General features: G+C 43.5%; 1 protein-coding gene across 3 annotated transcripts; it reads left to right on the top strand.

The window, feature by feature from the left end:
- Positions 1-2,684: 2,684 nt before the first annotated feature.
- Positions 2,685-12,333, top strand: dyrk3 (dual specificity tyrosine phosphorylation regulated kinase 3). Of its 3 annotated transcripts, none has more exons than XM_080301914.1 (6): positions 2,685-2,807; positions 5,584-5,693; positions 8,453-8,658; positions 8,775-9,078; positions 9,167-9,583; positions 9,679-12,333. In XM_080301914.1, the coding sequence occupies exons 2-6, from the start codon at positions 5,616-5,618 to the stop codon at positions 10,411-10,413; spliced, it is 1,740 nt and encodes a 579-aa protein (XP_080158040.1). In that variant the 5' UTR covers positions 2,685-2,807; positions 5,584-5,615; the 3' UTR covers positions 10,414-12,333. The 3 variants fall into 3 exon arrangements, with proteins under 3 accessions (XP_080158040.1, XP_026024081.1, XP_026024082.1); XM_026168296.2 differs by having other exon boundaries at positions 2,703-3,541; XM_026168297.2 differs by lacking the exon at positions 2,685-2,807 and adding an exon at positions 3,602-3,629.
- Positions 12,334-15,422: the final 3,089 nt, after the last annotated feature.

Below are 15,422 nucleotides of genomic sequence, written 5' to 3'. Positions count from 1 at the left end.
CAAATTTAAGCAAAGAGCAGAGGTTACCCGGCCACGGTTGGATGAAAACCTTGTAAATGAACACCATCCAGTGCTGCTCTCTAAGGAGGAACATCCTACATTCTCATTCAAGATGTAATAATAAATAAAAAAAAATCACAAAGCACTCTGATATTCTGATATGAATAAAGAGGCTCTGTGGATGGTGGATGACAAAGTAAAATATATACGAAGCACAGACATGTGTAGATTGTACAATGATCTTACACCCTGTGAATGAGAGTTGTGGCACATGCTGAAGCAGGCAGACGTTACGCCACCGCACTATGATTCACTCATTATGCAACTGTTTAAGTAAAAATGAACAATAATCAAAGATGATGTTTGAGGATACAGATGCATTATTAAATGTTAATGAAAATATAACGGCCCACACGATCTGTGCTTTATTTACACTGAGTAAATGAACAAACTGTTGCAAAAATCATTTTAACACCGTCATAGTGGACTTTACTTTGGGTGAAAAGATGCTCAAGAACATAAAGTGATCCTGAGCACGGATGAAATGTTTGCGTAAAACATAAAACACATAAAAGTGTGTAAAAATACATCTTTTGGTGCCCCCTACTGGCAGATTTATGTACATGCAGCGTGAAACTTGTTTCCTGTGTACAAACCAACGACAAAATAACAACAGAGAGGTAGTAGCTGATAAGGCTGACCCAGTTACTGTCTGATCTCGGCAGTATAGTTTTTCTCAAGAAGAGCAAAAGAAAGATGAGGTTACTACAGACCCGGAGAAACTCCTTGTTTGTTGTTGGGCATAAGAGAGCTGGGTTTGTATGCAGCGCATCAGAGGCAGCATTAAGGAAATCAACCTTTGTGGTAACATTCAGTCCCTTTGCTTCCCTTTTCCCATAAACTGTGTGATGCACAGTGGTTCATTTTAAGGAACTGCTGAACCACTTAAGATTTGTTCTGTGAACTCTGTGGGACACTCCTCCCATCAGATGGTGCTATAAGTTTTAAAGATCTTAAAGGGTGAAAAGAATGAAATGGAAATAAAATTTGACATCATTTTTTATGATCAGTATTTGAATAATGAGTTTCTGGTTTTTACATTTTAATAGTGTACTGCCGTTACACATATAAGCATAAAAATAACCTTACTATTACCAATATTAAAAAATGTAATTGTTCTTCTTGTCTTGCTGTTTCTAACAAGACAATTATGCCTTCTCCGCCAGAACCAGCTTGCATTGCTGCAAAATCACCAGCAGGTGGCGGGTTCTTATAACAACAGCAATCACTAGTAATCACTGTGTAGTAACAGGTAGTGTGAGTTCATGCACAGCTCCATTATTTTGTTTTTATATGTTCTGGTAAGAAAGTATTCACATTTTGACACGTATCCTCCCAGATGAGATTGTTTTCAAGAGCATTTAAAATGTGGTGTCAGGTGAATAAACCCACAAGTGTCAGTGTCTGTCACACAGCCTCAGACTAAATACAGCCAGACCCCCCCAGACCCCCACCTCGAGGACCTATAGGTAGCTTTGCACCTGGTCCCATTGGGCCGCAGTTTTAAATTCACTTCACTGCGATTAAAAGTGGCACATGGTCCACAAGCTTACACCTTGAAACCTCTTGAGAGGCAAGTGCAATAAGCAGATCAGTTTATAGGCATTGTCACCCTACTCACTCTATACACCACCATCTAAGAATAAGCAACAGGTTTTAAGGGTCGGTTGCTGCCCCGGGGGGGTCTAAATGAAAGTGTGTCAGTGTATGTATTTGTGGCAGCAAATATAGAGAGACCTCTTCTCACCTCTGAGAAAGAGCTAAGATTAGAATCACCCTCTGCCCAGCATGTATCACTATCTGAATATAGCCTGCTCCCCTTCTCATGCCTGCTGGGTCTCACTCCGTCTGTCCTCTGCCCTGCCTCTAACTATATCCAGCCTTGTATAGATCTCCAAACACACTCCGGTTTCAATCCACAGCTTTCCCTCATAGGGTATGGAGAGGGAGAGGAGAAGCCATGCTTAATTCTTGGGCTGCAGATCACAGGTAATCATATTCTTAAAACATTAACAAACAAGCACGAAAAGGGTATTGGCACAGTATATTATGCCATATATGTGCATCTGACTTTATTAGCCCATCAGTGGACCTATTGTGCTGTAGAAATGTCTGAAAACAGTAAAAAAACAACAAAAAAAACAACAACAAGTAAACAAAAAAAAACACATTTAGCATGTATCCACAGTTCAAATACAGGAATTAGCAAATTATTGACCCTTTTGCACCACTTTCTAATAAAAACCACTTTTATAATTGCTTTATAATATATAATAATTACTTTGAGATAATAGCATTGCTAATGAGTGTTGCTTATAAGCCTTTTACAGGACTCTTGCCGCAGGAATAGCCCGGGTGTTTCTGAAACTTATGGCTCTCTTCTACACAAGTGCACCACTTGCTAATTCTTTACATCAGTCTTTTGTTTGTTTGTTTGTTTTTCCCCCCTTGCTTTTTCGCGCAGTGATGTGAGAAAAAACAACCTGTGATGTTCTTATGCATGCAGAAGCTCGACCACTTTCCTGTTGGCTCCTCTGCAGACCTCCATGTGGACGCTGCAGGGCGCCCTTCTGCCTGCCGTCTGGATGCCCGGTAAGCGCCGCCCTGCTCCCTCCCTCCGTCCGCCTGCTGACTCTGAGCTCAGTGAAGACGCCCTTAGCAACAACACACAGCTGCACCGTCGAATAAGATACTCGCAGCGCACAGGAGAAGGATTTAACAGTGCAGCGTTACTGCACTGACCTCAGGTGAAGATTTTACGCGACGGGGATTCTGCTCCGGTTATTAGTGCAGTATAAACATGAGGCGTGAATACAGTTAGCCTGTTCTGGGCTAGCCATCCCCGAAGACGAGCGAAGCACCCCCCAAGCTGTCCCGAAGGAGGACAAATCCTGGGGGCTCTTGTTTGCTAACTACCAAGCCAGCTTACCAGGAATAGGCACGGGAATGGTGCTCTGGATCGACTCATTGTACTGTCAGAGAAAGGCGAGGGGCACATGGGTCAGACCATCGAGTTGTGATATTTGGACTCAAACTAACGGAGGAAGCGGCTCTCCGGCGGACGAGTGTTTCGTGGCTCTGCGAGCTAGCTGGCTAGTTAGCTGAGGGAAACGACCCCCACCGCCTGTTCATTTTTTTAATTGTAGCTTGGCCCATGTTAGCCAAGACGAGTGTGAGAGCAACACATGAAAACACAGTAAAACTAAGAAGAAACTACTGCTTACACTGGGAAGAAAGCTTGCTGATACAGAAAGGAAAACAACTTGAGTTCAGTCGAAAAGACAACTAACGGGTACTCGGACTGCTATCAAAACACTGCAACAGCAGACTTTTTAATACTAGTAGCTCAGTTTGCTAGTTTGAACTTTTATTCTCCTTTTTTTTTAATCTGATTTTTCCCCTCACTTTGGATGCTGGCATCTAATATTAATTGCAATCATGATGATAATAAGCCGGAAACCAGAGGGCCCAATAGCAACAGGTAACCAAAACAAAGTAAAACGTTGTTTGTCTGTACGTTCGCTTCCTCGTGGTCGTGTGAATAGGATTTATTTGGGGGTAATTTAGAGGTGAGTATGATTGGGATTTAAAAAAATGCCCTCCAAGTAGCTGCAGAACTGGTTAATTTCACAAGTGTCTTCGCGGTCACGTCGCGTCTGTGGGGATAGAGCACGTATATAAGCTACTGTAACAGTGCCGTGGGCTTCTCACAAGACCCGACATGTTAACAAGTTTTCTTTTCCTTTTGCTTACCCTGATCAGTTACAAGACTTTTATCTAAGAAGGTTTTGAATGTCACACCAGGAAGCTTATTTTATTTTCTTATTTTCATCTTTCTCGTAAACTTTTATTGTTCTATCAAAGGGTTGATAAGCAGTAATATCTCAGTTGGCATCCTTTTAAGACGCGCTTTTGGAATTTGTACTATGACCAGTGTTATTATTGTTTTATGACACTGTGACTGATCTGTTTTTGTTTGCTTATGTGCAGATTTTTTTTCTTAATTTTATTTTTTTAGCTGGTAATAAGAAAGAAGCCAAGAAATAAAGAATGAAAAATGACAGGGCTGTCATCGTTATGTCATGTCATATGAACCCTGTGGTTTACCTTGCCTCTGTAAAACACACTTTGTCCAGAATGCCAGGAAGAGGACAAAAAGCTGAGCCTTTCCCCCACCACAGCCACGCTCACACGTTTTATGACACATGAGCTGCTGTGTTTGTTTGCCTGAACCCTGTTCTCTATCCTTTACAGTGCCGAGGAGTTTTCATAGTGGGGAGAGCTGGACATAGTGGGCTGGATGTTTGGGGTTACACAGATGTTTGCTCTCTGTTTCTTCTCTTTTTTTCCTTTCAAGCTTTGCTTGGACAACAAATTCAGATTCTGTACAAAAAGTGCTGAGCACCCACTGAGCGATTAGGAGTTTGCTAAGGGCTAATGGAGTCTGTGCTTGGCTAATATTGTGTGTGTAGTCCTAATGCCACTGTTTGCAGTGCTGTGCAGGTTTAATGCGTGCGTATCCAGGCAGCAGGTCTAATCTGTCCAGAAGCAAGCCTGTGCTGGGAACATAGTCTCTGACGCACCTACACATGGTTACAGCACTCTCTGGGACTCACGAGGGAGAACGCCAAACTCGCCACAACTTCGGCTAATGAGCTACTCACCCTGATTTCAAGCTGCACTTTACACAGTTAGTTTTAATCAGTTGGTGTATCAGCTAGCATGTAAGCTCGATGACTGTTGTGGTAAACAGTTGGCCAATGGGAGCGATTGCCATTTTTGTAATTGGCTTCCACCCACAGTCCCAAATGCCGTGCTCGTCCATCTACTGTAGCCGTATCATCTCGTATTAGGTGTTTGGCTCAATGCCAAAGAGGTGAGCATGAAACACAGCACTATTGAATGACAGGCACAAGCATCCCTCTATATTAGCTCTAATTCCAAACACACCTGGTGTGTGCGCCACATGATTTGGGCTGAATGGACAGATGGGCAGACGGAAAGATGCTGTCGTCACAGAGGCATCTGTTAGCCCCATTAGGCCAATAATACCACTTGCAGCGCTAGCGATCTGGGACCCTAAGCCGCGTGTAAGCTGGTCAGGTTGGAGCGCTGGCCTTAGACACAATGTATTGGGTACAATAGCTACAGTGATGTATCTGATAATGGTGGTCTTTTCACTGCAACTGTGAGCTAGCCTGTTGTGGGAGACCGTATTCATCTCCACTGGCATACAGAGATCGGTGTAATGCAAGATGTCTTGCTGTGGTGGCTCAAGGGATTTGTCTAGTTGTACAATGCAGTTTGTTTTAGCATCAGGGTAACTAGAACTGCTAGTGTGATTGATGAGATGATTAATAGGACATTGCCTGATTTGGTCAAACAAGGATAGTGCGTCTCAGTGGAGAAAATTAAATTGCATTCTGTTGACGTCACCTTCGAGGATCGTTCTGTGCTTTTGCTGCAGATTTAATAGCCTCACATCATCACACTGATTGACTTTGTTCATCATTGTCCCTGCAGCTCGCCATGGTGACGGTCTGTACGACTCGTACATGAGGACCGACCACATCCTGAAAGACGAAGCAGACACAAACAGTCCGTCGGGGCTACCCCCAATGCCCAAACACACAGTAAGTATACACACACAAACACGCACGCATACGCGCATAGCCAGTTAAGCCCTATTTCCTGTGCTGGAGCACACTCTGTCTCCAGACTTCCTGCTCCTCTGAGAGATATTCCCTTGCCTGTGTTCCTGTTCATCACATTTGTACCCCCCCCCCCTCCCTCCCTCCCTCCCTCGTTCCCTCCCTCGTTCCACTGTGTTCTGGCTGCGTAGGATGGGCAGCTTATCTGTTTCCTTATCTCCAACATGTGACTTTCAGTAGATTTTTATACCCTTCATTTAATAGCATTGTGTGAGTAAGACTCATTTATTGTCCTAGGGCATCAAAGTTTGGTGCCCCAGCAGTTCTCGGTGCTTGCGTCAGGGAAACTACGGTGAATTGGCCAATTTGTTTTTTCGGCTAAAGTGAATACAGAGTGCGCTTATCTTGCCTTCATCTGTTTTTGGACACGTCATTTGACTCAAACCATGTTAATGAGCAGGTGATATATATGCATGTTTACGGTGCTTACGGTAACTTTCATTGAGGATACGACCTCATTAATCTCAATAAATTGACCCATATACCATAATTACTTTTTGCTGTTCTGTTAATCCATTCTGAAAGATAATTAGGGATTTGCTTTGAGTTTTTTAGGCAGTTTTACATTAAAGGAGGGTTATTACCAAAAATAAATGATCTGTTTTAGCCTAGGTAAATATATATATGTGATCTTATAAATGTCCCCTATGGCAAAATAAAATGCACATACACACAAACAACAATAGTCCACAGGCCTACATGTCAGTAGATGAAAAAGGCTGGTTTGATATATTGTAAAGATTTATTGGGCTTGAAAATGTGACCCACAAACAAACTCACCAATCAGCATTCTCCCCCTCTCCTCCCCTTCCCCTAGCTCGTGTAATCCTCCATCAGTGGGCTTGCACAGAGTTTAGGCCTAGTTTTCTATTCTAGTCCCATCCTTCTTCCTTTGTGTTTTGTGTCACGCTCACAGAGTTACTGTCCTCCGGTGAATGTGACTGACAGTAACTCGCCCCAGTTCAGCGTGTTCAGTCCTCAGACACTAGCCTCATGCTCTATTAAAGTAATAAACTGATAGATGAGGGCTTGATTTGCTTTAATAAATTGTACTCATAGTAAGTTGAATTCATGAGCCCCCACCTTTTATAGCCGTGTTCTGACTGTCACCCAAATTACGGCAGCGTAATAATACCATCATTTGCTTTGTTTGTGACAGAGGTTTGTGTGGTTGCTGCAACCTTGTGTGAGCTTCAGAGAGAGGAGAAAAAGATACTGAGGTGTTTCTGTAGCAGAAAGAGATTAGCTCTCCTCCATCTGTTGCACCATGCAGATTTGCACACAGGGGACTCCACCCTCTGTAATACCTGAGTGAGAGAAAATGCCGCACGCTCTGATTTCTCTTCCCGTTTGGAGCCCTCTTACGTTTGAATTTTTATTGTATTTTTCAGCCGGGTCAGTCAGTAATCCATCACAGACGCTGTTCCCCGTGTGGAGAGCTTTGATATGTATGTCAATATTTGTGTATGTGTCTGGGTGAAGGGGCTCGATCAGTGACATTCACTGTGTACTTTGGAACAACAGCTGCATGAGACCCTGGGTCAGCAGCAGAGCTGTTGTAATAAGTTAAGACTATATAGTTACATGTATGGAAACCCATCCCGCATTCCCACTCTATTTTTAGAGAGCCCAAACCTGGTACAAAAACACACTCTCAGCTGAGTCCTTTCTCCGTGGATGATCAACACCCACTTTTCCTAAAAAAAAACAAAACAATCTTCCCAAAATCGGTCTGCCCTTAGAGTAAAAAGTGTACATGTGTAAGAGAGAGACAAAAAGCGCGAGGATATATCCCTCTCCAGTCTAACTCCTTGTACGAAGGCTTCGGTGAGTTCATGTCTTAACAGCCACACATCTTCTATAGTTTAACAATATAATTCAACTTTAATGACCATCATTTCCCTTGTGCTCCATAATCTTGCGGAGCGTTCTTTCCGCTAGAGAGAGAGAGAGCGAGGAGGAATGAATTCCTGGGGTTGCTGAAACGAAGCTGCTCTCCGGCGAGACTCGAGACCGTTCTTTAAACTCCTTTAACCTTCACCCCCAAGCAAAGGTGGAACTGTCACTTTTAAAGTTTGTGGACAGTTATATTGGGGGGGGAAATCGCCTAGTGACTGTGCGATCACTTTCTTTTATTCTGAACTTCATTTTGTACGTAGATGCTATTTGCAGTAATTAAGGAGTAAGTTAGAAGTTAAATGTTTATAGCAAGATTATGACAGCACTAACAATGATTAGTGGTATCTTTCATCTAAGCAAGGATACAAACAAGTAGGTGGGGATGTGGGTCGTTTTGCATGTGTTGGTAGGAGAAGAGGGGACGTTGCGCATTAGCATTTGCTGCCAGACTGGATCTGGATCCTGTTGTGCTGGTTAACCAACTGCAAACTGGATGTCTGCTCATTTCTCTCCACCTGAGACTCTACAGTTGGGTGTTGATATTTTGATCTGCATCAAATACAACCTTTTTTTTCTTGTTAATAATCAGGATTTAAAAATGTTGCAGACTCTGTCTTATATGTGGAGCTGGAATGATGCAGGATAATATTGAGTTTTGAGTCATTTTTAGAAGACCCTCAGTTAAGAAACTGTTTTCTCTTTGTAGAGCAAAATAAACTGCATTTGCTCTGATATTCAACGATTGCGTCTTGTAAAGTCTTGTTTTGCCTCTGTGTCAATAGGTTGTCAGTAACAAGGCTGTAATGAGGGATCAGGTGACCATCCGAGGTGCCCCGTCAAAGGTGAAGTACCTGTATGATGACTCGACTAGCAACCGCAAGGTCAACGCCATAACCACAGCAACCACACTGAACAGTGGGACCACTCATGAGACACCCACTAAACCTGCCCCAGCCTCCAGCCTGTCCAAAGAGCACAGTGTGGACAGGTGAGAAAGATGGACATGCTAACTAAGAGCATGCTAACTAAGTAAAATGTTACAGGCGAGATGATGACCAGTCAAGCTGTCGGTTAACACATTTGTTCCATCCTCATTTGCCACAGCACTGAATCCAGTAAGGGCTCTGTCGAATCCTCTGGCCCGCATGGAGCCGGGAATGGCGTCAACAGCAGTAAAGTGTGCGGCCCACTAACTCCTGATCAGGCTCTGAGACTGTACCGAACTCAGCTCACCACCCTGGAACAGGCGGAGATCCACTCCTACCCAGACATTTACTTTGTGGGACCCAATGCAAAGAAGAGGCCCGCAATTGCCGGAGGTAGCAACAACTGCGGCTACGATGACGAGCAAGGAGGTTATATTCACGTCGCCCACGACCACCTGGCTTACCGCTACGAGTTCCTCAAGGTCAGATGTGTTCTGATGTTTGTGGCTTTAAATTTGTTCTTTCATTTTTAGCTAAACAAATGCTTGTCCTTTCTCTTACTCTCTACAGATCATTGGTAAAGGTAGCTTTGGCCAGGTTGCGAAGGTATATGACCACAAACTGCAGCAACACCTGGCTCTGAAAATGGTGCGCAACGAGAAGCGTTTCCACCGGCAGGCGCAGGAGGAAATCCGCATCCTGGAGCACTTGCGGAAGCAGGATCGTAACGGCACCATGAATGTTGTGCACATGCTCGAGAACTTCACCTTCCGCAACCACATCTGCATGACCTTTGAGTTGCTCAGCATGAACCTGTATGAGCTTATCAAACGCAACAAGTTCCAGGGCTTCAGTCTGGCACTGGTCAGGAAGTTTGCGCACTCCATCCTGCAGTGCCTGGAGGCTTTAAGCAGGCACAGAATCATCCACTGTGACCTCAAGCCAGAGAACATCTTGCTCAAACAGCAGGGTCGCAGCGGCATCAAGGTAAAGGCGGCGCCTTCTCGTCTGTGCTGTAATGGGTCTGTGCGTTTGGTTTTCATTTTCATTTATATCATTTCTTATTCTCTTGCCCCTACCAGGTGATTGACTTTGGTTCCAGCTGTTTTGAACACCAGCGGGTCTACACCTACATTCAATCTCGTTTTTATCGAGCTCCGGAGGTGATCCTCGGTTCACGTTACGGCCTTCCTATTGACATGTGGAGCTTTGGTTGCATTCTGGCCGAGCTGCTGACTGGCTACCCCTTGTTCCCCGGCGAAGATGAGGGCGACCAGCTGGCCTGTGTTATGGAGCTGCTGGGGATGCCGCCGCAGAAGGTCCTGGAGCAGGCCAAAAGAGCAAAAAACTTCATCAACTCCAAGGGCCACCCTCGGTACTGCGGTGCAAACACTTTGCCCACTGGAGCCACTGTGCTGACAGGGTCCCGCTCGCGCCGTGGCAAGATGAGAGGCCCTCCAGGTAGCAAGGATTGGAGTGCTGCACTCAAGGGCTGCGAGGACCCCGCCTTTACTGACTTCATAAAGAAGTGTTTGGACTGGGACCCGTCTTCTCGCCTCACCCCCAGCCAGGCCCTCAGACACCCTTGGCTGTATCGCAGGCTTCCCAAACCAATACCCGGGACAGAGAAGAGCCAAGGAGCGTCTGTGAAACGACTCCCCGAGCACCACAGCACCTCCTTTCCCTCTATTCTGGCCAAGGGGGGGCCTGGCTTAAGCTCTACAACTGCCAGTAACAACAAACTTAGAAGCAACATGATGGGAGATTCAGGAGAGGCCATACCTCTTCGCACGGTCCTACCTAAACTTGTCTCGTAGAGAGAAAGCGAGAGATAAAATCCTCTAATCTCCTCCCTCGCCACGTTTTCCCACTCCTCAGGAGGAGTCAGAGTAAAGGAGAAAGTGGTTTTAAAACAGCTTTGTTTGTTCTTTTATTTGTTTTCTACTGCGAGGTGTCGACACCCCAGTCTTTGGTTTTTAATAATAGTTGAAAAGAGAAAGAGAGGAATAATAAAAGAAACACTCAAAAGTTTTTATACAGCGGCTGTGGATTTTCCGTTTACAGCCACAGGACGTGGTTTGATATTAGATAATGCTTTTTAAAAACAAAAGAAAACTTCCTCGTGTGAGTGGACAGCTTGTTCAATGAGAAAATATCTCTAACCTGTGTGCGATCTCACGTAAGTGTTGTGTTTTGGTAAAACGCACTGAAGCACACCTGCACTGTCACTTGCCTCACTTCACTCTCTTAAACTTGAAAAGGGCTACAGAGATTACTCTTATCAAGTTAGACTTAGCGAGATTTGTTCAGCCAATGGATTTTAACTAGAAGACAAATTGTTAGTTTTTGGGTTCTGCGAACACTTAACTCAGTTATCCCTCATATATACAACAAAAATGCCTTCAGACTGGTAATACAGGATTGGCTTTATGTAGCGACAGATTCTGAAAACAGAAGTAAGAAGTTTATTTTTTCCTCTTTCCTTTTTCTCCCCACAAACACACACACATACACCACTTTTCCTCATCCCTTGCACTTGTGTGTCAGCTCAGTATGTGATGTTAATACTATGGAAAACGCTGAGAGGACATAGGACAACCTATTTATAGCCCACTGTCGTCCTCCTATTTTCACCGTACACGAGTGGGGAAAAAATGGGGAATCGGAAGAACAGTAGAGCTACTTGGACTCGGTCACAAAGGCGTCGCGTTCGGTACCTCACAACTGGTTTGCAAGATAGAGAGTGAGAGGGAGAGAGCCGTAAGTCAAAGCACCTAAACACCTTTGGGTTGATTGGCTGGAAAGTTTTGTATGAATGTCACCTGCCCGTGCCTGTAATTGGCTGCCGAGATTGTTAGCGGTAGTGGTCCTAATGGGTGGGTAGTGCAAGGAAAGATAGATCACGGGATAAAATGAAGGGCAGTATGTTCAATATGAGCCAGGATATTTTATTCTCTGGAGGAGAGATGTGTGGAAGACGAGCCAGTGACAAAACGAACGGTTTTAATGGTACTGTTGAAAGAAACGTTTCTCAGGGAGACATACTTGATACATCCCTTAATCTTAAAATTTACTGTGTTCCACTTATAGTCATGTATCCTGACTGTGGATGAAGATGGCATGCAAGCCCAGTCCGCTCAGAGCGAGAGCATTTACGAGAGTCTGTGAAGGGGGTCTGCATGCTCCACAATCTGACCTAGATTCTCTCTCCTCCCCCACATTCACTTTTATCGCTCCTCTTTTTTTCTCACTCTGTCTCATGTAGGGCAGGGAACCTCTTAAACGCTCACATACACAGTGAATAATGGTGCTGTCCAGAATGCACACGTACAGACGCGCACACAGAAACATGTCAGGTGCATGTTGGTATGGACCACACCATTCAAAGAGTTCTTTCTCTTGTCCCTCATTTTCTAAGTGAAACTGTCAGGGATTTCTACTCTGTCTCCATTTTTTTTTATAGAAGTGGTTTCTAATGCTTTTCACTCCTGAATATCAAAGGATGTCAAATGCAAAAAAAAAAATGAAAAAAAGAAGAAGAAAAAAAGAGAAAAGTCATATACTGTCATGTTGTACTAGTGGTGTGAGTTAGTAGGGAGGGTGTTTGGTGTTCAGCATGAAATCACAACCTGTTATCAAAACTGAGTGACTATGAGAGAAACTGTACAGTAACCAAATGAAGTTGTGATAGTTTCTTTTTCTAAGAAAAAATAAAAATGATTTCAGTGAACTGTTAAGCTTTGGGGTGATTTCTGGATTGAAATGGGCTTTTTTTAATGAATTTTTTTAATTCCATGAGACATGTATTGCTCATTTGTCACCTAGTGTGAAGCTCTCATCTCCAAAGAAACCAGGTGTGTGGGGGGGGTTGTTTTGGGTCTTTTTTCTGCCTGACATCAGGAGCTTGTGTCAGGAAAACAGTGGCTTACACTGCAGTCAGCATAATGAATCACTTTTAAGTGAACTGGATTTCAGTCAGCGATCAGGTTACAGACGGTAATGAATGAGTCAATAGCCTTTTATACTGAGGCTGCCTTGTTGTTATGCCACCTTTATTAAAGTCATAAAGATGTAAGGAACAGATGTGAGAAAATACGCAGCACACATACGGGAAGACGATTCAGCCTTCCAGGCTATTGGACTGCGTTTTAGTTCTAGGTAGTGAAACAAAGTAAGTGTACCTGCTACTTGTGTTTGTGCCAGAGCCGAAACAGCTGCTCTGCCAACAAAATTAACAATGAGTACAGGCTATCTTAGTAAACTGATGAGGAAGTGCTGACAGTAATGTTTTTGTTGTTGTTCATTTACAGCTTCTGTGACATGTGAAACTTCATGTTGATTATGCTAAATTATGACCCTGCTGTCTGACTCCTGTTCCTAGCTGACAAAAGTGGCGCCCGGTGTGGTCTTCTGCTCCACGGATCTAAGTGTTGTGCTCTCAGAAATGCTCTTCTGCATACCAATAAACAGTTATTTAAGTCACTGCTGCCCTCCTACCAGCTCGATGCAGTGTGACCTCTGACGTCAGCGGGGGACTTTTGGCGGGAGTGCAGCAGCTCACTAAATGCTTTCTCCTTTTTGGACAACACTTATCTAACATAAACAAAGATGCCATATTCCAAGTCACTTAAATCACCTTCCTTCCCTTTTCCGATCCTCAGTTTGAACTTCTGATCGTCTTGACCGTGTCTACATGCCTGAACGGCCTGATTTGCTGCCATGTGATTAGCTGATTAGATCTCATTATATATAGATTAAATTGCCCCTCCTCCTGATATTTCTCAACTTTTCTCTTGTCCTTTTATGTCCTTTGTGTCTCGTGTCCTGATGTGACACAAAACCAAAACACAAGACTGCTAAAAATAATCCTGTCAAGAAAAATTTGGAAGAAGACGCCTGCTTTCGTAAGATCGCAGACACTGGTGATTCATGGCTGTTTACACTGTGCAGGCTGGTGTCCAGTGGGATGAAAAAGTCAGGTACACATGCAACAGGAGGAGGAGAAACCGGTTGAGCAACATGACTGGATACAGAAACTAGAGAAGTGGTTTGTGATGACTAGGTAGCCGGGTATACGTAACAGAATTTGACACAGGTGTTTATTGCCAGCTGATCTTGAAAATACGAGGGTTGCCTTAGGGTAAAAATGATGTGTGTACCATTATTTTGCCTGAGCCTGGGTGTGGCACCTTCTTTCCATCAGCAGTAGGTCAGGGTGCCCTTATTAAAATCTTTATTCAAATATGAGGCTAAGCAGAACAAATAAGCAAGCAGACAATGCATGCGAAAAGACAGACCATCTCATTTTATTGTTCAGGGAATTTAAGCCTACAAGAAAACTTCTGTCTTTGTTTTGATGTGGTAACCCGTCCTTGTAAAAACGTTCTCATCTCACGTTGTTTGCGCTGTAGCAGAAGAACAGGTTTTACAGGGATGCATTTCTCCTGTATTCAGCTTTCCCTTTAAAATGATTCGTACAATCAGCTAGTAGAACTTGAGAGACTCTAAAGCTAAGTGATTGAATCTTTCTCTCTTCATCTCTTTTGATTAACATAAAAGCAGATTAGACCAATCCCATTAGACATCAACCCAGTCACCTTCTGACCATATGGTGTAAAGCTCCTCTGTCCCTACATCCACTTTGACACACTGATTTCTATTTCTGTCAACCCCACACATCTCTCTCCCACACGAGAATCTCCCAGTGAGTCTAACCCTGCAGACCATATGGAGCCACAGCAGGATTTTTGGTGCTGAGTCTGAACGAGGAGGGGCAGAGTGGTGACAGGTTTCTGGTTACCTTGCAGGTTAGGAAATCTTGACCTGCTTCTTCCTAAAAGTTTGGCTCTAAGTGTAAACATGTGTTTCTGTCTCTCTACAAGCTCCGCTATGCCGTCGATTCGATCGGATAACTTTATTTTTATTTGCCTGTTATTATACATAATAGGTTTCCCTGTAGTTTAGTGAAAACATATTCATTCCTTTAAGACTTTAAGGTTCTTTATTTGTGTGCAGAAGCTGTTGCAAACCTTTGCCAGAGCAATATAAATTAGTGTCATCTGCCAATGATTTTAACATTTTAGGCATGTTGCTTACAGTCATGTGAAAAAGATAAATCACCTCATGATTCAGTAGCCTGTGGAACCACCTCCATCAGCAGTAACTTGAAGTAATGGTTGTGTATGTCACTTTGTCAGTCTCTCACATCGTGGAGGGATTTGGGCCTGGCTTCTTAAAATGTTTCTTCTTGTTTCTTAAGGTCTCACCACAGTATTTCAATCAGGTTGAGGTCTGGACTGTGATGTGAAATTGAAATATGTTGATCGTTTTCTTTTTCAGCCAATCTGTTGTAGATTTTCTGCCGTGCTTGGCGGCATTGTCCCTGTTTCATTGCCCAGTTTAAGCCAAGATTTACCTGTCAAACAGACGACCTCACATATAACTCTAGAACACCTTGGCATACAGAGAGTACAAGGTTGACTCAATGAATGCAAGGTTTCTGAGCTCCTGTGGCTATAAAACAAGCCCAAATCATCACCCTTCCACCACCGTGCTTGACAGTTGGTATGACATGTTTGTGTGATATGTGTTTGAATTTCAGCAAACACGACGCCATGTGTTAAGGCCTTCACACACTGGACGTGTAAAAAGATTCGTGTGAATATTTCATGCCTTTTTTCTGAGCTAGATTTTTCCCATTTTTTGCAGATGTGAATAAGTAAATGTATTCGTAGCTCAAAATGTGCACCAGTATTGACTATATAATTATATAGAAATATTTAAATAATGTTATTTTACCTCAGACACACAGCTAAATGCTGCTCTG

The sequence above is a fragment of the Astatotilapia calliptera genome, chromosome 5 (assembly GCF_964374335.1).
Source record: "Astatotilapia calliptera chromosome 5, fAstCal68.1, whole genome shotgun sequence".
NCBI classification, from domain to species: domain Eukaryota; kingdom Metazoa; phylum Chordata; class Actinopteri; order Cichliformes; family Cichlidae; genus Astatotilapia; species Astatotilapia calliptera.
Note: the sequence above shows the minus strand (reverse complement) of the source record. Positions and strands in the feature narration are given on the sequence as shown.